Source organism: Pezoporus occidentalis, unplaced genomic scaffold (assembly GCF_034315485.1).
Source record: "Pezoporus occidentalis ecotype Australia unplaced genomic scaffold, CSIRO_AGI_Poc_V1 ctg93, whole genome shotgun sequence".
Taxonomy (NCBI): domain Eukaryota; kingdom Metazoa; phylum Chordata; class Aves; order Psittaciformes; family Psittacidae; genus Pezoporus; species Pezoporus occidentalis.
This window is the reverse complement of record NW_026916294.1, coordinates 5,698,661-5,723,129: the sequence shown is the minus strand read 5'-3', so window position 1 is coordinate 5,723,129 and position 24,469 is coordinate 5,698,661. Positions and strand designations below refer to the sequence as shown.

General features: G+C 41.7%; 1 protein-coding gene and 3 non-coding genes across 5 annotated transcripts; all 4 read left to right on the top strand.

The window, feature by feature from the left end:
* The first annotated feature begins 18 nt into the window (after positions 1–18).
* On the top strand, positions 19–22,363 carry WDR43 (WD repeat domain 43). Of its 2 annotated transcripts, none has more exons than XM_062605746.1 (18): positions 19–285; positions 4,566–4,700; positions 6,801–6,922; positions 10,408–10,528; positions 11,699–11,838; positions 12,294–12,396; positions 13,468–13,532; positions 13,916–14,087; positions 14,568–14,654; positions 16,167–16,298; positions 16,742–16,879; positions 17,608–17,694; positions 18,763–18,794; positions 19,587–19,650; positions 20,528–20,641; positions 21,095–21,164; positions 21,769–21,824; positions 21,924–22,363. In XM_062605746.1, exons 1-18 carry the CDS (start codon positions 73–75, stop codon positions 22,041–22,043), a joined length of 1,971 nt encoding a protein of 656 aa, XP_062461730.1. In that variant the 5' UTR covers positions 19–72; the 3' UTR covers positions 22,044–22,363. The 2 variants fall into 2 exon arrangements, with proteins under 2 accessions (XP_062461730.1, XP_062461729.1); XM_062605745.1 differs by having other exon boundaries at positions 19–291.
* On the top strand, positions 7,352–7,429 carry LOC134157286 (small nucleolar RNA SNORD53/SNORD92). Its single transcript, XR_009962262.1, has one exon. It is a non-coding gene; the product is annotated as a small nucleolar RNA SNORD53/SNORD92 (small nucleolar RNA).
* On the top strand, positions 10,671–10,754 carry LOC134157287 (small nucleolar RNA SNORD53/SNORD92). Its single transcript, XR_009962263.1, has one exon. It is a non-coding gene; the product is annotated as a small nucleolar RNA SNORD53/SNORD92 (small nucleolar RNA).
* Positions 15,452–15,530, top strand: LOC134157285 (small nucleolar RNA SNORD53/SNORD92). The gene has a single exon (XR_009962261.1). It is a non-coding gene; the product is annotated as a small nucleolar RNA SNORD53/SNORD92 (small nucleolar RNA).
* Positions 22,364–24,469: the final 2,106 nt, after the last annotated feature.

Genomic DNA, 24,469 nt, shown 5'->3' with positions numbered 1-24,469 from the left:
CGCCGCTCGTACATCGGTGTGCGCGGCGCATGCGCGCGGAGCGAGCACGCGGAGGGCCGGGCAAGCAGCGCCATGGCGGCGGCAGCCCCGCCGGTGGGGGCCGTTTGCTCCTTTTCCCCCCGCGATTGCCGCTTCTTCGCCATCTCCAGTTCGGATGGGCGCCTGCGGGTGTGGGAGACCGTGAACAGCCGCTTGCAGCATGAGTACGTGCCCTCCGCTCACCTCAGTGCTGCCTGTACTTGCTTGGCGTGGGCCCCGCCGGGGGGACGGCAGCCCCCCAATAAGGTACAGGTGAGTGCGTGAGGGAAGGAAGCGAGCGCGGTGGGATGCTGAGGTAAAGGAAGGAACGGTGGAGCCGTGAGTGGCTCTGACGCGTGACCGCGGCCCGCTCGGCTTCACCCCGCCCTCCCGGCGCCATGTGGCAGGGGTCGGCGTGGCCGGGCAGTGGAGATGCGGTGGATGGGTGCCGGGAACACTGAGTGGTCAGGGTTGGAAGGGACCTCTGGAGATTATCCGGTCCAGCTTCTCCTGCTAAGGCAGGGCCACCCAGAGCAGGTTACACAGGAGGGTTTTGGATGTCTCCAGAGAGGGAGACGTTACGACTTCCCTGGGCAGCCTGTTCCAGTGCTCTGCCACCCTCAGCATAAAATTCTTCTTCATCTGTTTTAGTTTATGGCCATTGCACCCCGTCCTGCCGCTGGACACCACTGAAAAGAGCCCGGCACCATCCTCCTGGCACCCACCTTTGCGATACTTGCATGTATTAATGAGATCCCCTCAGTCTTCTCCAGACTAAACAGGCCCAGTTTCCACAATCTCTCTTCAATAAGAGAGATGCTCCAGACCTCCTGTGGCCTCCACTGGACCCTCTCCAGTAGCTCCTTGTCTGTTCTTATACTGAGGAGCCCACAACTGGAGGCAGTGCTCTACGTGTGGCCTCACCAGGGTCGAGTATGGGGTTCAGGTCTTAGGGACAAGCGTGGGGTTCCTCAAGGTTCAGTCAGGGCACCCTGCCGAAGGTGCTGGGCATGTTTATGCCTGATGTCCCCTGGTGTGTCTGGGGGGTGCTTGGGGGCTCTGCTCCCCTCAGAGGAGCCTTGCAGCATCAGTCCTCACAAGGCAGGTTTCACGTGGTGGGGGAAGCAGCACTGGAGGTTTTAGTATTATTATTAAAAAAAGGGGGGGGCAGTGTGCCTGTTAGCAGAAGCTGTGACTGTAAAATCATTTATCTTCTGTATAACCTGCATGGAAGAAGCCGTCCTTGAAGGAGCAAGGTATGTTACTTCATGGCATATCTCACCTTATTCAAAAAGGATGCTGCAGAGCAGGTTGGCTGCTGTGCATATCCACTTAGCTTACAGTTCACATTCCAGTAAAGGCAGTGTCTCTCCATACTTCCTTACCCTTGGAAGCATCTGCATTCAAGCTGCTATGCTGCCTGTGATGGATCTTCTCAAGCTCAGGAGTCCTGTGAGAAGGTTGGTGGCTTTATTCAGAGCACACGTTGGAGGGCTTGAATGCTCTCTACCTTGAGTTTGTCTTTTTAACTTCACCTCAGGTGAACACTCAACCTGAAAATATCTATAGTGTATATAGTAAGGTACATTTTCACCTTCTTTGTGTTGAAGTAATCCTATTTTCTTTAGTTAGGACATTTATTTTTTCTCAGGAAATGGTATCCTTTGGATAAAGTGTGTGAAATCCACCACCCCTTTATCATAAGATGTAGGGAGGGCTTTTAAAGATGATTTTTGGTATATTTGAAATGCTGTAAGAGATGTTTCAGAACACTCAGCACAGACTGCCAGTCCAGAAGAAATCAATATAATCTCTTTTTTTCTCAGTTGAGCATCTTAGTCGCTGAACTCTGAAAACTCCCATAACATTTGAAGAATGCTGCAGAAAAGGTCAGTTTTAGACTGGCCTTAACCTGTTCATTCATCACGTAACTTTGAATAAAAAAGGATCTGTGCATTAACTGCAGGGCTGTGTAGGTGGTTCTTCAGTGTTAAATACCTGTAACTGAGGGTTAATCCATCCTGTGTGAAATAAAACTAAAAGCTTATATAGTGCACTGCTGTGGTGCTCTAAATCAAGCACAGGAGGATTCTGAGTGACTTTTAAAAGCTAACCCTTTCCTAGAGACCCACCCCTAAACCCCACAGATGCTCCAGTTTAACCTGATTTAGGGTTGTATGGAAAATGGACTTGATCAGACAGCATTTGGCTACCTTTCAGTGCTCTTATATTATTCTAGTAGCTTGAATGTTCTCCCCTGAATGAAAGCTGGTATGTTTTCAAATACAGCTGGAAACATACCAGTTCTTGGGATAATTATGCCATAAACTTTTATAAGTCATTGGTTTGTTCTTATACTGAACTGAAGAACTAAAGCTGTGATGGTTCTGCAAATACATTTTATTCAGTGTGGGTTTTCTGACATTAGTCTTGGTTTTCCTTTTTTTAATTCCTGGAGAGTTGGCATCTCTGGGCAGTACTAGCATCTGATCTTCAGGAGTAAAACTATGCCACCAGATATCTGTAAATGGTGTTTGGCCAAATTACACCTAATCTAAGTATGTTTTGGGTTGCTACCATGTTAATGAAGGCCATGTGTTACATGGAAATATTAGGAATTCAGTTTTGAGCTGCAGGCCCTGGAATTGCTGATGCAGTGGTGGCTTATTGGGATGTTCCCTGCACACATGCTTTTGTAGTGTCAGTACTTCCTGCCTGCAGTGTTCACCTCTTCCTGCTCCGTGAAGTAGTGCCTTGTGGAAGAGTATGTGGACCACCAGACTTTCAAAATACCTTCTTCCACTTTCTCCCTATTAAATTGCAACTGTTCTGTCATCTAGAGCTCTCAAGATTCTTTAGGCTTCCCACCCATTTCAGTGTGTTAAGTGCTTTCCTTCACGTGTGGCAGCAGAGATTGGATTTCTGGTTTGGTTTGTTTTTTTTAAGTCTCAGTGGCTGACCTACTCGAGAACATTATAGACAAATGAGTGCACAATCCTTTTCCAAACAGCCTCTCGTAGTCATCTCTACTAATTAAAACTCTGCTTTTCAGGCAAAGGATTTCTAAATAAGCTTGAGTTCAAATCAATCTGAACAAAAGTAACTAAAAGGAAGTTGGTACTTGGTATAGTTCAGCTTGCCTGTCCTACCCATGAATAAAGGGTGCAACAGTGGACTTGAGTGGGAATTTTGTTGTACCTCTGGGTTGTTCCAAGGGAAGTTGACCATAAACTGAAATGGAGGGTGAACAAGTTTTAGTTAAAAGATTTATGTAAGGAAAAAGAATAAAACCTGTTCTTAACTGTGGCTTTGCTTTGCAGTGGGGGTGTGTGGGATAGTCAGTAAAACTGTATGAAGAGATGGAGAGCTACCAGAAATCATATAAACTGTATTATGTACTTACACCTCCACTGGCTATGTGGCACTTGTCTTTGCATGTCGGACAGCAGTTTCAAGGTGGCTTAGATGGCATTGCTGCCAGAAATTTAGCCAGTTGAGTCTTTTCTCATAGATTGTCTTAAAACCTGGTTGATTTACTTGGTTGTGCATCATGACTGCGATGGTTTCTCAGCATCTATGTTTTTGTAGTATCTTCATAAACACTTTTCTTTCCCAGGAAAGGTGAAGACTAAACAAATGCTTGCAAAACCCCCAATGTAATCTCTTTTCTCAAGAGCTTGCTTTTGAGGTAAAAGTATCTATGTAGCATTTTGGTATTTATTGGCCTAAACTAAAGCACTTTTCCTTGCAGAAGATGTGTTAAATGCAGAGGAGAAGAAAGTCCCCCTTCAAAGAACCAAAGTATTTACCCTCCTGTGTTTAACTTTTAAATCTTAGTTGTGGTGAAAACTCCTAAATCTCTGGACCTGACTAAAAATTACTCACTGTGTGATGTCTGCTGTATGACAGATTAGCTGCACCACATGGAGCTTGCACAGAGCTGATTGCTCACATTTTATCAGACTCCTTTGGCTTCTTCTGGCTGCTCATCAGTGCAAATATGTCTGTTGCTTAGAGGAAGTGTTAGCTTGTGGATATGTATTTGTTTTTAAATCTGGAGAGCATGCCTTCCTGTCCTCTGCAGAGCAGGATAGCACTTTCTTGTTGAGGCATTATGAATACTTCGTATTTGCAAGAGTTTTCTGAATAGCTTTTGGGAAAAACCTCATAATTCTTGATCAACTCTTCCATTTTCTGGGTAAAGTATTGAGATTATGTTAATCTTTACCTCTGCCTCTGGGATATGAAGTCTATGAGAAACTTAACTGTTTTTTCCCTTCATGTATGTCATCACTAGGCTAGCAAAATGGCCTCCACCAAATGTTTCTAGGTGACTCATAGCACTTGGATACCTTGCTCATGGAGGTACCAGTTGAGTCTCTAGGTTGGTGTGCACTTCAGTGTCTTCAGTTTGTGTCTTGGCAGAGTTTGTGCTGGCTGACTGGGTTTCAGACTTAGAGAAGATTTTTTTCCCTTCTGCTTTAACACTGAGAGTAGCTGGTCAGACTAATTTATTTCATCTTTTGTTTTTATTTTTGATTTTCCAGGATGGTCCACAGAGGAAAAAACGGAAGTCTGAAGTTGCAGAAGTGGACAGGCAATTAGATATCCTGGCTGTTGGTACAGCAGTTGGTAGCATTTTGTTGTACAGCACAGTAAAAGGAGAACTACAGAGCAAGCTAGTAAGTAATACACTTTTCATCACATGCTACCAAATACTGATGGTTTCAGTCAGTTTATGCTGTTCTTTCTGCTGCTCAAAAATAGAATAAACTAACCTAATTACATGTGTCTTTTTCTTAATAGCTGTGTATATCGATAGAGGTGCACTAATTCAGGTGCTTGGGAATCTTCAAGTGGTGCTTTTCTTTGTTGGCAGTATGTATGCATTGAGAAATCTTGGGTTTGAAGTTAATGTGCTATCTTAACATTGTACCATTGTGCACGGATTTGTTATGTGTCATTCAAATTAGCAGCAATGATGCAATGCCTAACTGGAGAGTTAAGCGCGCTGTGGAAGTGTCATGCTCTCAGTTCCTGCACAGTACTGTGGGAGAGGAGGGCAGGACTGAAGTACCCATTGATTCTTGGGAAGTTGTCATGTTGATGGACTGAGATGTGCTCGTTTTCATTCTTCCTTTCTCATTGAGAGCTTCCCTGTTAGTCCTGAGCACTTTGGTTTTAGTCTTGGGTTATGTACTAAACAAAATAAATCTGTATGAATGACTCTGTGCAATACTTTGAGGTACTTGCACATACTTTTGCTTCTAAGCTGTTAGTTGTATGTAGGATGATAAATGTACGTGAATTTAGGGAAAGCAATGACTTCTTAAAATCATGATACATGCAGGTGACACTAGCTAATGAGTATCAACTGTTTTATGGAAAAGCTGTATTTATGCTTGAAAACTATGAAGAAATACGAGTTTCAGGTGAAAACACTGGCTGCTCTTTTATAGGAGCAGCGTATCAGATGAGTACTTCATTTTTTACAGATAGGTTGAACAAGAAGATTATTCCTGCTAGCATAAGAGCTGTCACTTTTAGCTGCCCTTATTGAACAGATTGTTTTGCTGTGATGTATTTTGTCTTGCTCAAGGCTGATTTGCAGTGACACTTTAGGGAGCAGTCTGAGCTGGGTGGTGCCAATTCAAATAGTGAAATTTTATAAACTTCAGGAAATATTTTCATAAATGATTAAAAGGTATATTTGAGCTGGTTGTTGAGAGATGAATGATATGCCTTTGTAGGGTCTTCTCTTTCTTACAATAGTTTGCTCTTGAATGCTGGGTACAAAAGGAAGGCTGTTCACCTCTGAATGTACTTAAGCAAGCACGCACTTAGATGACTGTCCAGGTTTCAATTGTAACAGTTACTTTTCTTCCTAGTAGCTGGTGCAGGGCTGTGTTTTGGCTTTAGTCTGAGAACAATGCTGATAACGCGCTGATGTTTTAGTTGCTTATAAGTTATGCTTGCAAGGACTCTTCAGTCTCTCACGTTCTGCTAGGGAGGAGGGGCACAAGAAGCCAGGAGGGAGCAGAGACAGGACACCTGACCTGAACTAGCCAAAGGGGTATTCCATGCTACAACATGTCATGCCCAGTATAGAAACCAGGGGAGTCACCCAGAAGGGACCGATTACTGCTCGAGTCAGGCTAGGTATTGGTCAGTGGGTGGTGAACAGTTGTATTGTGCATCACTTGTGTTTTCTAAGCTTTCAATTCTTCTCTTGTTGTTTCTTATTACTAGCATTATTGTTATTGTTAGTATTCTTTCTATTATCTCTATGTTGTACTTTAGTTATTAAGCTGTTCTTATCTCAATTCTTCCCACTCTCCTCCCCATCCCACCTGGGAAGCGGGGAGGTGGTGAGCTAAGTGGCTGTGTGGTGCTGAGTTATTGGCTGGGGTTAAACCATGACAATGACTGTCAGCAAGACATCTGTGGTAGACTTTCATTTGAACAAATTTCCTGCTGTTAGACGGCCTTGTTTGGCTGTGTGTATAAAAATAGTGGGCAGGACGATTTTTGTGTTCATTCTGAAGTGCTAGAACAAAAATGAATTCAAATAGTTATGTGTCACTAATTCATATACTTAGGTGTATGTATCAAAACATGAAATATCTTTAACCTGTACAACTCTACATGTATATTGGTCTCTTAAGTTGCCAGTGGTCTGAATTTAGCTCTCAGCAGTTTGTTCACATTGCTAGTGTGGGGAAGACTCAATATTCAAGACTTCTTCATTTATTAATTAGTTGACCCTCTCTTACCTGTTGCAGGATGGTGGTCATGACAACAGAGTAAACTGTGTGAGATGGCATCAAGACACCTGCTGCTTGTATAGCTGTTCAGAGGACAAACACATTGTGGAATGGAACACACAGACCTGCAAAGTAAAGTGGTAAGTGGTGCTGGTTTTCAGTCAGATTTGTTCGCACTTGCTTTTGTGTATTTCCTCACTCACAGGTTTTAATGAGGGCCTGTTGGAAATTCTTCACTCTGCTATCCAGTCTTCGTGCCCCCTGCACAGAATTGACTATTGACTATTACTGTTCTGAGATTGGAAGTGGTTTTATTAAGGGATAAAAGAATAATTCTAGCAGGGTTTCTTCATTTGTGTATTGGAAAGACTAGATGAAAGGAGTTACTGCGCTGAGAGATTTGGGTCCCTCCATACTAACTGTTACTGGCACATGGGCTTCCAGTCACTTTTGTGATGCTGAAAAATCTAAATCCCAGAAAATATCCTTGGAGATGTGGGGGAGCAGATACTGGAACACCAAATTCCAATTAAATCAGTTACATGCACCCAGCTTCGCTCAAAAGGGCCTTGCTGTGATGATAACCCATTTGGTTTCGCTCACTACTAATGTGCAGTGAGGACAGTTCCACTTGGCTGTCTGAGCAGGCTGCTACTATTTACAGGGTTGAGCAAAATAGAGCTTAGTGCAAAGTAACAAGATGTCTGGTGAAGGCATTTACTTTCTTTCTGTAATGAAGTCTGAACTGTTTTTAAAGAAGCAGCAAAGATTTCTAGTAACAATCCTGGTTATACTACTTCAGTAAGAGCTTAGTGTATGATGGCACCTTGATCCTTCTCTTATGTTATTTCTTTTCTGTGACATTTCCCAGTGGTGTGTTATTCTTACTGCAGCTCTATTGGTTTGTTAAAGTTGGTGTGGGCACTTCAGACAGCCCATCATCAGTAGCCTCTGTGATTTCTCATAAAGAGAGATGCATCCTTGGGTTTTTATTAGGACCCTGACGTAAAGTAGAAGATGGCTTTAAAATCTCCCTCTAGCCTTCTCTTTTTAGGATTGAACACATCCAGTTGCTTCACCTTTTCCTCTTGCATTTCATGCTCTAGTCCCTCAACCGCCTTCATGGCCCTCCACTGGATTTACTCCAGGGTGTTAGTGATTTCTTCTACTCTCCCAAACTGGACATGGTGCTCAGATGCAGTTTCAAAAGTGTCGCACAGAGGAGAGAAATTGGTTTCCTTACTCATGTTCAACTCGGCCATGAGGACTGCAAACTTCTTTTCTACAAAGCTACTTTCTAGGTATTCATTCCCAGCCTGTACTGGGATATTTCCATCCTATGTGCAGGACAGTACATTTTCCTTTGAGCTCTGAGGTTTTGACAGCCTGTGTCATGGTTTAAACCTAGCCAGACAGCTCATTCACTTACTCTCCACCTTCTTGCCCTCCTCCTACTCCTGGAGGGACGGAGAGGAGAATCAGAAGAATGCAACTCCCACGGGTTGAGATAAGAACAGTTTAGTAACTGAGGTATAACACAGATCACTACTGCTACCACCAATAATAATAATGATAAAGGAAATAACAAGGGAAGAGAATACAGCACCTCACCACCAGCTGACTGATAACTTGCCCCCCCCCCGCCCCAGCCCGACCAAGCACCAACCCATACCTCATCCAACCCTGCAGTCCTAGCCCTTCTGGGTCCCTCCCAGTTACATCCTGGGCATGACATGCTGTGGTATGGAATACCTCTTTGGTCAGTTTGGGTCAGGTGTCCTGTGTCTGCTTCCTCCCAGCTTCCCCTCCTCCCTGACAGGGCATGAGGCTCACAAAGTCCTTGGCCAGACCAAAACATCAGTGTTATCAGCTCTGTTCCCAGGTCAAAAGTCAAAACACAGCACTGCACCAGCTACTGAGAAGGAGAAAAAATGACTGCTACTGCTGAACCCAGGACAGCCTGTTTCTCAAGACTGCTGAGATGTCCCTGGGTAGCAGCCCTGCCCTCCAGCATATCAACTGTTCTTCCTAATTTGCTATTGAATGTGAACTTGTTACGTGTGCATTCTTTCCTGTTTTGAGGTCATTAATGAAGATCTGGGCGATATTAAATAGTATTGGGATGTCCTTAGTGAGTGAGGCTAGAAACTGGCCCCTAGCTGGACTTCACAGCAGTGATCACAACTGTTTGAACTCAGTGTAGCTAGATCTTATCCCTCCTTGGAGTTCATTCATTCAGTCTATATATCTCCAATTTGGCTGCAAGGACACCATGTGAGACATTGTCAAAAGCCAAGATACATGGCATATGTGGCTCTCTTGTTCACTGGATGTCTGTCTCATTAGGAAGGCAGTCAGGCTGGCTAGGCAAAATTTGCCATTTGTAAATCTCTGCTGGATGCTCCTAGTCACTTTTTGACATTGTGTGCCTAGAAATGGCTTCCAGGTGGATTTGTTCTATAACCTTCCTGTTGTTTCCTGTATTCTCCTTCCTGTGGATATTTGTCTCTTCTCAAGTCATCAGAAATGTCTCCTGAGCTATGCGGCTCCTCAAAACAATAGTGTGGTCTTGTAATAGCTATGGCCTTAACAGTTCTGGATGCATCCTGTTCAGTCTTAAGGAGTTGCATGTCTTGGGCTTGCTATGATCCCTAATTTGATCTCTCTTTACTACGCAGATTGCTTTGCTCCCTCTGGCTCTAGTTTCATGGGAGGCCTGAGAGAATATGCTCTTCAGTGCTTTGGTCTTTTCTGTGTCTCTTCTATTCAGGAGGAGGCCTGCATTTTCCTCAGTCACTGTCTTACTCCTGCTGATATCCTTTTCTTGGCCTTCGTAGTCCCTGCTGGTTTGAACGCCAGCTAAGTTTTGGCTAATTCTGTCCCTGCATGTGTGGACAGTATATTCCTGTGTGTAACCTCTCTCCATTTCCCCCTTCTCTATATTTCTTTTTTTGTGTTTCTGAGTTGGGTTAGGAGTTACCCACTTGGGCAAGCCAGCCTTCTGCAATAGGTGGTAGTTTTCTGCTCACCTTCACCTATTTCAGAGGAAAACTCCATGCACTCATGCTGTCTTTTTGTGTGGAGAAACCTCTTTCCTTTTTACCTTCCTGGCATGTCCCTGCTGAAGTGCCTTCCTAAAGGTTCATTAATTGCATCTCTCTTGTTGTGAAGGCTATCCCAGTGTTTTTCTGTGATCCCAGCTCTGAAGCTGTGCAAGGAGATAGAATTCATCCTGTTGATATCCCATAGCATGTATGTTAGTGTACAGGTACTCGGGGTGGGTTGCAGTCATACTGCTTTGCTTTGTTTTAAGTAATAGAGAATTTGAAGTAGAAATTCGTATCAGAATAGGCAAATAAAAAGTAAGTTGCCAGTTGTTCAGTATAAAATAACTTCGTATTTTTGAGTTGCTGTGTTTTTCTGTAAACTAATTTGAAGGAGAGGAGCAGAAACAGAATACCTTTGACCTCATCTTTGACCACCTAAATTAGTATTCCTTAAAATAATTTTTGCCTTAAATTGTTCAGCGTGGTTGTTATGCATTTTGAGATGATGTTAATGAGTATTGTTTCTTCCTGTTTCTCCATCTTTCTCCCTTTGTACAACACCTCCATCCATATTCTAGCAAGTGGAAAGGTGACAATAGCAGTGTCACCTCTTTATGCATTAGTCCAGATGGGAAAATGCTGCTGTCAGCTGGTAGAACTATAAAACTGTGGGACCTGGAGACCAAAGAAGTCTACAGAGTAAGTAACTTTGTTGAATTAGATGCAAAAAAATACCCTCCTTGATTGATGCCATTATGTATCTGGTGTTTCCTGGTAGGACATCTGAAAATGTCAGTAAGTTTGAGGAAACAACTGGCAATTTCGGGGTTTCTGGAAGCTGTTGCTGTGATGATACCTTCAATTGTGGTTTCAACTTGCTGAGTGTTGAATGAAGACATTAAATTCCTTGGCTGTGTCTGAGCATGCTTCCAGCACCCCTTCTAAAGCCTGTACCAGAAAGATGGATGCTGTTCTCTTTTCACTGGGTCCTTTTCTGATATCCTAGCAGGGGAACTCAGTTCGCCACAGTATTAGTTACTGCTGGTGTGGGTTTGTGCATGAGCTATCTGATACTAAACATCAGTTCCTCCTTCAGGTTTCTTTGGTAAATTTCATGTATCTGGTGGCATTATCAGTTTTGCTGTTAAAACAGTTGGCAGGCATAGGGGCAAACCCCTTGATGTTCCTGAGCAGGGATCAGACATGAGCAGATTACTGTGTTTTAACTGTTACGTGGACACGGCCATGGTCTCTTGCCTGCTAGCAGGTAGGACACAGCTAGTCTCTGATCTCGTACTTGCTGTCAGGTTGGTGTGTGCACATGTGCTGTTACTCTGGACTGGCTGGCACACGGCAGTTATCATTTATGTTTGCATCCTGTGATAACCAAAACTGCTGTTTACAAAAGTAGATTGAAGAGCAAGAGTTTTTTTTGGGGAGTTGTAGTTGTGTTGAACAGCATCAGTGTGTCAGCAGACCAGTGCATTCATCTCACAGTGAGAATGCAACTAGGTGTCTAATTTCAGTATAAAAGTTGAAGTGTAAAAGGTGGTAGCGGGGGAGTGCATTCAACACTTAAGAGCAGTACAGGTGGATGCAATTTCTTTTGCGTGAGCTTAGTCCCAGTAAATTTGCTTTTGATTCCTCCTTTAACTTTTAAAATTCTGAAAAATATCTGGGGGGGTCAGAAAAAAAATCCTTGAAATACAGAAATGGAGGGAAGTTGGTAAAAAAGTCACTGAAATGTCCTTGTTGACTTAGCAACACTTGAATCTTTCCTAATGTTGTGTGTAAACTAATGTGTTCATTTTTGTCATATGGCTGCTTATGGCAATTATTGAAAGATTCTTTTTTTCCCCCCCCTCTTAGCATTTCACAGGCCATGCTACATCAGTGTCATCATTAACGTTTACCACAGTGAAACCTATGAATGAAAATAAGCCCTTTGATGGAATTACAGGGCTTTATTTCTTGTCTGGAGCCATACATGACCGATTACTGAGTGTATGGTATGTAAGATTTTTTGCACCTTTTGATTATGATCTGTATTGAGGATGTTCCGAAATCTGTGATTAAACAGAAGGTTAAGTAGAAAAGGGACACTCTGGAAAAACACAGTGATGATCTCTTAAATAGTGCTTTAAACTCTGATTGTTTAATGAAGATGTGAATTGTCTGTGTCTGTTTCCATTTGCTGTTTGAATCGCTAGTGTATACCAAGAGCATACTGTGTGGTAGGCTTCCTTGTTCTTAGTACTTACTGTAACGTTTAAGCTAAGTTGTTCTGCTAAATTTCACTTGGGAGTTACTTTGCACTTGGAATTTAGAACACTTTTCCTAAGCTGAAATCTGAAATTACGGCATAAGTAATGCTGCTGGTGATTTATAGGCTTTATGCTGCTTCTTAGGGGCAGAGGGTGCTGTTTGTGCCATGGTAAATAATGTGAACTGTATTGTCTTTCAGGCAGGTCAGATCAGATAGTAAAGAAAAGAATGCCGTGATGTCTTTCACAGTAACAGATGAACCAATTTTTATTGACCTGACTGTATCAGAAGTCAAAGAAGAGGTAGGAGCAATAGTTTATAACCAAACACATTCAACAATTCTCAGTTGTCAAGTCAGTTTCCTTTTAAGGGTATAAAGAAAGAAGTTTGGTAAGTATTTGGGTTCTGTTATGCAGAGATGAGATTCGAATGGGAGTAAGGGTATTTATTACAGGTGTATTTATAAAGCGGATAGCTATTAAGTGTGAATTCGGTGTTTTCTCCAGAAATTTTGCTTGTGATGGCAGAAGCGTCAGTTGTTTCCTCTTTAGAACAAGGCTAAAAAATGGTAGTTAGAACTTGGCAGCAAAAAGGACAGGGAAAAAAATCTTTCAGAAAATCCAGTTTGGGTATGGTCCTGTTTTTTTTCTGACCTCAGGTGGCTTTGGCAGCATGACTGCGTTTTAAAATGACTAGCTTTTAATGAGTTAAAGTAGCAGCATACATTCCCCAGCTCTCTATATTTCAGCAAGTACAAGTCTTTCAAGGCAGTTTTCTTATGAAAAATGTTAGTGTGTGAAACCCATTTACACAGTGTTTCAGTAATTATGTAAACCATTTTTCTCCTGCTGCCTTTAGATTCCTGTTCTAAAAGCAGTGTTTCATGCTGTTTTTTCTGATGTTCCCAGTTGTGCCTTCTTACTGCAGGTATTGGAGTTAAGAGATGTCTGTAACATACACCTGTCATTTAATTGCTCAGGGAACTCATCTCAGTTTCTTTCCTCTAAGCGTATTTACAATGTCAGCACCTCTGTAGACCCATGCCTCTAGACATATTAGGTGCCTTATTTATGGAACTTTGCTGCTTACCATGACATGTGTCTGCTACTGTGCAGACTGTTCAAATTTGGTTATATCAGCAGTGATACAGTAAAATACAGTTATGAGTTACTTTTTTTGTCTCCTGACAGTTGTAGTAAATGTTCCTGAGATGTAGTGTCTTTGATCTTCCTTATGGATTTAGTTTTATCTTTAATGTGTTTAGTTACTGAAAAAAGTCAAATCGTAGCCATGCAACTGTTTCTGCATGTCCTGTACGTCCAGGAAGTTTGTCTTTTGATCTAATAAAAATCTTTCACTGTGCCTTCTTTCAGCCTGTGAAGTTAGCAGTTGTTTGCCGAGATGGGCAGTTGCATTTATTTGAGCATATCTTAAATGGGTAAGTTAGCATTCATCTTGAGGGTGTCTTTGGGGGCGAGAGCTGGGATTACTGTAAGGCAAAATTTAGTCTTTCCATGCTGCTGCCTTTGAGCCATTGTATTTGTTCACAAATCAGCTTCCAGCTGGTTCTTTGTCTTGGGATACTTAGTTGTTGGGGGCTGTGCTGAACATCAGTAGGAAGTGTTGCTTTAGCCAAGATTTTGTCTGTGTACCTCATCTTAGCCAGTTGTAAAAGGTGTAAACCAGCTAAGTTTGCTGAGGACCTGCTGACAAAAGGTGCTTGCTTAAATGTGTGAGATATTGAAGTGTTTAAGTTTTAAGGGAATTCAGAAGAATTCACTTGGAATTCTTTTCTTTTTTATTTTTTTTTTCTCCTTCCAGTTACTGCAAAAAACCCTTAACATCAAACTGTACTATCCAGATAGCAACGCCTGGAAATGATGGGGACTCCACACCAAAACCAGTCCCTATTCTGGCAGCTGCATTTTGCTCAGACAAACAGTCTCTGCTGCTTGTGTATGGAAACACCTTACAGCCCATCATAGAGAAAGTGGTATGTAAAACAGACTGGAAAGGTTTTGGGGTTTGTAATATGGACTGTGTACTGCTCTCAATGGGAGGGATTGTTTTTACTTTACAAGTTGTGGTAACAAGGCAAAACTTACTCTTTCTCCCTCTTCTGGGAGCTATGACTGTTGCCCCTGAGCTGTTCTAAAAGGTAATTTGTATTCTTCCATTCTTTCAGTTAAAATACAGCTTGACATTATTGTTGGCTGTTTCTTGCCATTTCAGCTGTTTCAATCAAAACCATTGAAACTGCTTTTAATACTGTTTCGGTGTACCTGTGTGATGCTCTTTGGAGAGCATAGAGATCTGGTAACAAGAGACAGGTGTGCAAAGCAGCTGCTGTTCTAGAGTGAAAAAAGTTATTTCTACTTTATAGCTTCAGAATTTGTTCTCATCTTTCAGTAGCATAATGAATCACAGGAGTGAATCTTAAATATGTTAACTGCTTTTGTTCATGTCCTTCTAGTCTTTAAACACCATGGAATCCCATATATGTTTGATAAGGGACATCCAGAAAGTGTTGTCACTTAAAACAGATGTTGCCCTAACAAAGGTGAGTTTTGTGTGAAATGTGATTTTGTTGCTTCTCTTGTTTACTTTGGAAATGGTAGAATTCATTGCTGTATTTTAAAATGAGGTTGGATTTCTGGATGGACCTGCTCAGAGCTGCAGTGGTAGATAGAGATGTCTGTAGCACTCGAGCAGGTGTGGGTAAACTGCGCTTCATGGCTGCTGTGTGTCCTAGTGTGCTCTCACACAGTTGCCATCCTATAGCTCATAGCAAGTCCTGTTCTTAGCAGGTCTGCCTGATAGACAATACTGACTGATGGTTTCTCTTCTGCCTGAGATCAGTTCTTCCCCTAGAATCTGTCAATGTGTACACCCTCTTCGACCCTGATGATTTGGGGTGAGGTTGGGATGGCCTTTGTTTTAGAGCCTAAATAAAATGAAACTAGGCCTTAAAGGCGATGTCCTTTTGGCTCTTTCTCGAGGTGGCCTTCATGTGTTCCTACTCACAGGGTTATGGCACCTGGGAATGTGGGCTAGACACTTAAATGGCAGCAGTGCCCACTGGGGCCACTTGCCACTGTTTTCTCTCATGCCGGCTCCCCTGGGGGTTTAGAGATAGACTGTGAAGTTCTTAATCAGTGTGCAAATTCCATGCCTTGAAGATTTGCAAACGCCTTCTGTATTCATGAAGTGAGCAGACAGCGCTGCTTTTCTAACCCTCAAGGTACCTACTGGATCTGGTGCTCCATCAGCCAAGCGGGACTTTGTGCTGATTCCTCAGTCCTGGAGCTGGTGGGTAGCAGAGCTGAAATACAGCGAGAGGTGTAGGAACTCCCTGGCATGCAGTGATGATGCCCATCTTGGTTTCGCTTTTTGCTGAATTCCAGTGAAGACGCATTTCTCTTGGCTGTCTGAGCATGCCTTGTGGAGAGAAAGTCAGCGGTCAGTGTGGTGAGCAAAGAGGGTAGCATTCAATGCCATTGCTGTTCTACAGGAAAATTCTTGAGCTACAAAACCAATTTATTATTATTACTATTTTTTACTTCTACACACAGCATCTGGAAGTTGGTTTGCTCACTGTAGTAGATTATATTTGTTTTGCTTCAGTGGGCATCCAGCATGCCTCCCACAGGTACTTGTTACATTGTGCTGCTATTCGTGATCAGTTCTTATCTTTCAGTAGAAGCTGGATTAATCTGCATGCGGTGTAGGGGCCTGACTATTAATACATGTGGTATCTATTGCTAGCAAAGATACAAATATTTGTTGTTGGATACAAGCACATGGTTTGAGTGTTGTAAGAAGAATGATTCACAGGTGATTCCAGTGAGACAGTTGCTTTAGTTAAATTATGAAAACTACCTGACTTGTTTGACATTATTAATTACTCTTAAAAATGTAGGATTTAACTAATATGTATATCAAGGAAATGGGTTGTAATAGGCTGGGTTTACTGTGTATGTGAGAGACTGGGATTAAAATCACTGTTTTTAAATTGGAAGCAAGCTCAAGATACTAGCAATTGATGCAAAATGTGGTTATCTCCGTCTACTAGGTAAAAACGCCTGTTGTGAACTCGGACGCCAAAGTGCTAGTGCCTGGTATTCCAGGACATAGTACAGCTGTCAAAACTCCAGCCTCAGGAAAGGAGAAAAAGAAAAACAAGAGGAAACCAGGAGAGACAGGGGTAAAGTGCTTCCTCTATTGAAGACAACAGTAATAGAGAAACTAGAATCGTAAATCACTGTTACAACTTCTTTAGATGAAACTGAGCTCGCTTTGTTTGGCATGGAAGCAAGCTTGGTGATACCTTTTTGCATGAAAGTAACTTCCCTCTGCTCAAAACCTTTCCCTCATTTAAGCCCTGGGTGCCTTGCCTGTAGTTTTGCCATGTTTCTGCAAAACTTTGTCCCAGGCTTGTGTCTGTCTCTGTGGGCTAAGGTATATTGCTGCTTTTCAGTCAGAACTTCTTCTCAGGCTGTTCTCTCCCAGTACAAAATTGGTGTTATTTTCCAACAGAAACCTGTTGGAAATCCTCAATTTCAACAGAGGGAATGCTGTAGTTTAAGTACTTAGTACTTAGTTTCTGAGAAACTGCACTTAAACAGCACTGCCCATTTTTGTCTGCAGGAAAGCATTGAAGAGCGCTTAGAGGCATTGGATATTGATGTGAGCAAAGTCAAAACTCCAGGTGGCCTTCCACAAACAGATAGCTTCGCGGTACTTTTGGTTCAGGGCTTGGAAAGCAACGATGCAGAAATCCTAAATGTAAGTGTTACGAAATCATTGTATGCTGTTTAATCTGTTCACTGAGACTTGTGAGTAGCCTTCCTGAAAGTTGGCGAGGCTGAATAGTCAAGAACCTGTTGTTTGTCCCAGCTGCTTTTTGCTGAGTTGCTGCTCAAGGCAGTGATATTATAGACGGTGATAGTGGTATTACTTTTTTTGTTGTCACCTACCTTATGTTCTGAGTCAGTTCATGCTTAGTCTCCTGAGTGTACAGTTCCCAAGTAGATACTGTCTGGAAAATGCATTTATGTCAATAGTTTTACTTGAGAAGCTTATAGTTGCACTTATACTAGGAGAAAAATAATAGTTCAGGAGCAGGAAAATAAAATCTTAAGAATTTGGTGCTAAATAGAAATGTCACAGATACTGGTGAAAGGCATTTATTTACAGAAGTCAAGCACAGAAAACAGTAAAGGAAACTTTAATGTGTTCTGATGCTTCGCTGACGCTGATGCTTTTCTAACATGGGGTGGGCTAGAGGCAATGCTAGATTGTTTTGGTTAATCACGTGTTTTGTTAATTGTAGCTGACTTGAAAAATGGAACTCCTTTTCATAGTAAATCTTCTTTTACTCATAATCCTCATTTTAGTGTACAAAGGTAGTGGAGTAGAAAAAGATTTAAAGCCAGGAATTTTTGATTGTGCTCATTGCTCATATACATGTTCAAACTGACTGATTCTCTGATCATGTTTTTGCATTTTAACAGAGAGTGCTTAACACAAGAAAAGATAATGTAATAAAGAACACAGTATCCAGAATGCCTATACATGCTGTCATTCCACTACTACATGAGGTAGGAGAGTGTGTTTCTTGTATGTTGTACCAGCTACGATTGGTATGCAATCTAGTTGGGGAAAATCCAGGATATGTCTCTCTATTTTTGGCTATTAAGTTGGTTTGGTAGTTTTACAGGACAGAAATTATTCCTAATTTCTCTCTAATAGGCTCTTTTCTGGCTGAAGCTTAACCAAAGGACAAAGTGTCACTGTGGAAGCTAGGGAGAGCATTAGGTCATGTGATATTATATTAAATGATTATGTGAGGAAAAAGAAAAAGAAGAGGTAAGGATAAAGCTTGTTTAGTCCGTGGCAAGCAATTAGCATTGCATCTTTTTTTAAAACTATTAAAATGAACACTAATTTGAAACATGAAAATAGCAGTGCTAGCGAGAACAAGTTATATGAGCAATATGCTAGATACTCATATGAGAGAAAGAGAAATAGAATATGTACTTCAGTGAGTTTAGATAGCACTTTGAAATTGAGGAGCAGTTTCTTTCCTCCTTTGAAGATAGCTCAGGTGGCCAGTTGCTATTTTTAAGCTTTGTGACATCACTTAGTAATAATTTTTAACGGAATTTGGCTTGTGAACTGCTTATTCAGTGATATTAAGTGTTCGACTCTAATCTCAGTGGATGGACAAGCCCTCATGTGACTGTCTTCTGCAGAGCTTGAGATTTATTCTGTGAAATAGCCTTTACCTGATACTACCTTCACTTGTTTCCCCAACTTGTCTACCTTGTCTCAGCTGCTCTACTGAGCAGATATGCAGAGACATAAGCATGGGGGGATTTTCCTTCACTTGCTCCTGCCAGCTTTAAGTTTCACTGGATATATTGCCTGTTGAGTTCTGCATTTATTGTAATAACGAAGCTCAACTTCTGCAAGTCATCAGCCTGTGTATATAGAGCCAGCAATGTAATACTCTGGGGCTTGACAATCATTAACGTTAGCAGGCTTCAACTGCCTGGAGATATTTCTACCCCAGTATTGGGGCTGTCACATGGATTTAATGCTGTGTTGTGGTTTTTTTTTTAAACTCCCTATGTGTTATTTACTACTGACTATTTTTGTTCTTCTAGCTTACAAAAAGATTGCAAGGCAACCCATACAGGTAAGAGACAACTCAACTACAGTGTAATTCACATTAAACATTTCTAATGCGTGCATTATGCTCTTTCCCTCCACCTATGTGACTGATGTCCATAGTAACTGTAATTAAACTGCAGCATCTTGAGGGAAAAATTCTCAGCTGATTTGGGTGCAGAGAGGAACTTTTATTAAGGCAGCAGCATGGCTGAAGTGAAATTAAAAAGAAAATGGTATCTAAAATAAGCATATAACTCTTGAGAATGTATCTGAAAGCCCTAAATATCAACACTGTGAACCTGATCAGTATCTGACAAAGTAACTATTTGATGTATAGCTTTTTTGGTTTGATTTTCAAATATATTTAGAAATCTCGTGGTGGTGTGTTTAATGACAAAACCAGCCTCCTTCCACTCATCTTGTCATATTGCTGTAAGGATAGTTTTGCAGAGACTAGCTGTCCTCAAGAGTTTCGTTTGGTTTGGTTTGATTCAACAAAAATTCCCTCTTTGTAGGTGGAGAAAAAAAGTATTATGCCTTGATCTTTCATTCATTGACGCCTCCTGTAAAACATGTCAGAAACACAGACCCCTGAACACGTGTAGTTTAATCCTCACTTAAAAGTCTGGGTCTTTCCAAACAAATAACTTAGATAGGTATCTTATCTGGATAGACAAACTGTTGCGTTTCTGCCTGAATTTATCTTTTTACCATAATGAAAGAGGAGCACTTTTTATAGAACTGTTTAACATGTAGAAGGTGAATCTGGTGTTTCTCTGCCAATATCTCTTTGATATTGTTTATTTTTCTTTTCCAGTGCCTCCCTAATGGTTCGATGGCTGAAGTCTGTTTTTACTATACATGCATCCTACCTTTCCACAGTAAGTATTCTGCATTAATGCTAGTGCACATAACTAGAACTAGACTTAAATGCTTGAATAAATCTGTGTTCTTCCTCTGGGAATCTGTTTCCTGCTCTCCATATATGGCAGTGCCCAAATCAGTGTACAGAGTTCAGTGTACTTCTGCCACTTCTGCTTAATTGCTGCACACTGGTTATAAATTGTTTGCCTTGATCATTCAGGGCATAGTTATAGTCATTCCAAAGTCAAACCAAGATAAGTTGTGTCATACCTGTGAGGTTGGGGAAAAAATTAATGTTGGAGAGTGATTTGGCCTGTGTCACTAAGTCTTTTAGAACTAAATTGCCTTGCTGTTGTAATGCTCATCTTGAGACTGTCTTAGGCATGGCTGTGGGGTAATGGTGTGCCAAAGTTGTTAGCGTAGTAAGTAATGTTGTAGCTTCTGGTCCAGCCTTGTCTTACAAGGGATGGATAAAGCACTCTTGTTCAGTTAAGAAAAAGGCATTTTAGCATTGTTAGTCCTTTCCATTTAATGCAATTTTGTGGTGTGTCAGAACTTGCACACCTTGCGGAGGCTGCATTCATACATTGGTGTATATCCAGTTCTCATTTACACAGCTTTCCAAATGGTGCTCTGACACCTGCTTATGGCAGTGACTGTGGAAAGGAAGAGGAATGGAATTGCCATGTTTTGAAAGTAGATGATGTTTCTAAACATGTCTAAATGTTAACTGATCAGGCTGCAGGTGGTTTCTGTGAACCCTCAGCTCTCCCTTCTGTCTTGAAGAATGTGAGCAAGGATTGCTTGCTCCAGAAGTACAAAGATAGTTTAAAAGTAAGGTGTTTGTGGTGGTGTTAACAGCTTCATTTTTCTTCATCCTTTTCTTCTCCCAAGTTGCCAGACCTTATTCCTCAGCTGGGAATGCTATACCAGCTAATGGAGAGCAGAGTAAAAACTTTGCAAAAACTTTCCCGTCTGCATGGAAGACTGTTCATTCTTGTCACCCAGGTAAGTTACAGCTAAATAACATAGGTTGTGCAGGAGAGGTATTATTTGCAGGCTTAACCTCCCTCCTATGATTGCATCCAGTGGCACTGGTCATCAGGAACTTAATCCAGGTGCTATACAGCTATGCTGGTAACAGTTGAAGCAGTACACTTAGTTGACTGTCTAGTCAGTCAGTGCTCACTGGAAGTGTTACACACATTTTTGCTGCCAAGTGTGTCTACTAGCCCATAGATTTTTAGAGGGGAATAAACAGGAGGTACTGGGCTGCTTCAGAACAGATATCTCTAAAATTTTGCTTTGTCCTTTGTATTTGTCTGTTCAACTACTACTATAAATGAATTCATGTGTGTTAAACTTGATGTAGACTTCATTTAAACATTGTTATGAGTTTTGCTGACTTTTAAGGTTGGAATATGTAACTGCATCTAAGGCTAATCTGCAAATTCTATTCAGGTTGCAGCATCGGAAGCAGTTCAGGATGTCACTGAGATGAATCAGACTGCAAAGCTGGTATATGAGGATGGTAAGTCTTGGATACCAGGTGGAGCTCAGCTCCTGAACTCACATGGCAGCTGATACATGATGGCTGTTCATCATGATCCTGTGCTTATCCACTAGTGTAATATCTGCGAGGAGAGTTTCTGTGGCAATTCCGTGGCAGGAAAATCAGTGGTTAATGATGTGAGCAGCTTGTAGTTGGTTGTTCCCATGCCTTCTTTTTTTCTTCTGTTTCCTCCCATTTCTGCTTCAAACATTAAGGAATCGGTTAATTGGAAGTTTCGTATGCTGCTTAATGTAACTGGCAACCTCACGTTTTTAGTGTTAGCTGCCCTTCTGCTAAGGTAGATATGGTCAAGGTACTTTTATGTTTGCAGTAAATGTAAGTGTATGTGCAAGTGTGCACTTCCAATTTGGCCTGTTTTTCTACTACAGCTTCATACAGTATATTCATAATGGAAGTGACTTGTTCCTGATTCTTGTTGATCAGCCTAATCTTCAGATAGGATTAGTTTTGGAATTGAAATAGCACAGTTTGGAGACTTAACAGCATGTGGGGTTGGGCTTTGTTTGCAAAATGACATTTTAAAGTCTGTTGTCCAGACTGAAGGAAAGCTTTCTCTTTGCAGAATCCTCAGAGGAAGAAGGCTCAGATGATGAGATGATTGCAGATAAGGAGTCTGATGTAAGTGGAGTTGGATCAGGTCTTCTCCCGTTTGCTTGTAGCAGAAGAAATAGTGTGACTGTCAAAGGTTCAAACATTCCTATTTATTTTTTTCCCCAGGAAAACTGGGATGAAGACGAAGAAAAAGCGGAGCAATCTGATGAACAAGACATGACTGTTGAAAAGGAAATCAATGGTGATTCTGATTTGGAACCAGAAAATGAAAGTGAAGAAGAATAACAGCACAGAAGGATGATTTTAACAGTTTAAACAAGTGGGCCACCAAACTCTTAATTCTGGATCATCTTGCGGAAAGATGCCATATTTGCATATTGGGAGTGCAGACTTGTGCACAGCCTATGTGCAGAGGCACCTGTGGGGCATGGTGCATTTCTGAATCCAGAATGCTTAACCATGCCAGCCTTCTCTCGCCCTATTTCCCTGCGCTTACTTATAGAAACATTTCTTCCGCCTCATGGTCAGATTATGCCTGTCATGTGGACATGCATTTGTATCTCAAGTGAAATAAATCTGCCACCGCTGTTTGTGTGGTAAACTTGGTTCAGCTTTATATTGAATTTGTTTGCTATTCGAGGATCAAAGACAACCGGTCTGTACCTTCTTTCCGTGCTTCAGTTAGCATAGCAAGTGGGGGCATCCTGCTGCATTTTTATAAAAATGAAACGGAAAACAGGAGAAAAAAAAAGAAAAAGATATTTTTGTAATATTTAATTCTCTACTGGAATTCTTTTCTCCCCTCCCCATCCTCCATTCGTTTAGCCATGCCTTGGCAACATCTAAATGACGACTTCAAATGGCGTGGGTTTGGGTTTTTGTTTTTGGTTTTTTTTTTTAACAAATTTGAACTCAAGACTTTTATACGTACAAATCAATGACTTTTCTTGTGCTTCAGAAGGACATTAGAACTATCACTGGCTCCTAATTTTGTTTTAATGGAGGCTGTATATAAGTTTAATGCTAACCCAGAAACAGACTGTTGAATTGGGTGAGGAAATGGGAGTAACACTGGGAAATGAGAAGGTGAATGCTTGTGAATATGTAGCGCACAGCAATACCTTTATTACGGATTTTTACCTCTCAGTGGCAGAACAAGGATAGCTATTTGCTCAGCTAATGGAAGCTGAAGTGGTGCAAACACATTTTTAAGAGCAAAACAAGGTAAAGGTTTGAGCCATTCACCACTATAATGTACAATAATATATTTGTCTATAAATTGAGCTGTTGCAAGTAAATACCACCCTCTTTGTAAAGTGAATAAATATACATCTCCTTTACCAAATACCTGTCCCGTGGTGTTTGTTGAGAGAGACCTTAAGTAGCTATGGGGGGTGATTAAGGATGAAGTGTTCTTTGTAAAAAGCTCATTTCTAGTGGAGGAGGAAGCCAACCTAAAATGTTATGTGATGTTCTGCAAAGCACCTGTTGTTGCTGCTTTCTTAGCTTGTGTGTTTCGGTCCTGTTCACTGGTATGCCCACTGCTTAGGAACAGAAGTGGAGTTGCAGTGTTGTCTGGAGGCATTAACAGGTTGTGTTACTGACAAGGCTGGAAGAGACATGGTTGGACTTCATGATCTTAAAGGTCTTTTCCAACCTAGTTGATTCTATTTATCGAATCACAGTTGATTCTATGATTCAGTCTTTGGAAAGCTGCAGGTAGAAGGGCAGCGGCCAGAGGCTTCCAGTTTTTTGATGGTTTTAACTGACAGTAAATTAGTGTCCTAAATAATTTGTTAATTTGCTGGACATTTAGTTGAATTCTGAGATGCTGTGAAGAAGAATGCTTGTGCAAGTACAGACTTGACTGTACCCTCACAAGCCACCAAATTAGGCTGAAGCGATGTGTTTTTAACCAGTACTGATGTTCCTGGCTGGCTTCCAATCAGGAAAGAGGTGTGTGATTGAAGTGCTGTTCTGCTGAGCTTTTGGGGCATGGAGTAACAGAAGGAGCAGTTGTCTTGATCATGCAAGGTCCTTCCGGTATCTGTGTCCCAGCCTTTCCCGAGGTTGAAGTAGGAGCCCTGGGTTAGGGCCAAAGAGCAGGCTGAGTATCTTGTTGGCACTGTTTGGGTATAGGCAGTGGTGGCATGGGACACTTGCCACCACTTCCCAATGTACCTCTAAGGTAGACATCGTTGCACAGCATAAGGGATTTTTGTTTGCTGTTTTTCATGTGGTGGTGGCCTTATTTCTAGGTTTTCGGAGTGAATACATTTTGAATGCGATGAGAAGCAATAGCAGAGATGGCCAGAGGGTGTCACACCAGCTCCACAAAAATTCCTAGCAGATGACGAGCAACTTCTGAAGTCTAAAGGCGGGAAAAAAGAAAGGGGACCAAACATGCCAAAACAAAAAGATGCCACGATTAAGAGAGTTGATAGATAGCCTACCAGCTGTCTCGATGAAGGGAACAGCGGGAGTATTATCATAGAATCACAGAATTATCATAGAATGGTTTGGATTGGAAAGGAGCTGAAAGATTATCTAGTTATACATAAATAGTAACACACAATCAGATGAGGTATGGGGGGGGGTGTGTGTGTAAATAATGTCGATGATGCCTCGTGGTGCTGGTGGAGCAGAGAAGAATGCACCTGAAGGGAGCTGCTGTGGGAGAGATGCAGCTGGGTCATGGAGTGTATGTAATG

Coding starts and splice junctions, on each gene's coding strand:
- WDR43 (XM_062605745.1), top strand. CDS start 73: ATGGCGGCGGCAGCCCCGCCGGTGGGGGCCGTTTGCTCCTTTTCCCCC. Junction 10,529..11,698: donor AGACCAAAGAAGTCTACAGA/GTAAGTAACTTT, acceptor CCCCCCTCTTAG/CATTTCACAGGCCATGCTAC. Junction 18,795..19,586: donor TTGCAAGGCAACCCATACAG/GTAAGAGACAAC, acceptor TTTCTTTTCCAG/TGCCTCCCTAATGGTTCGAT.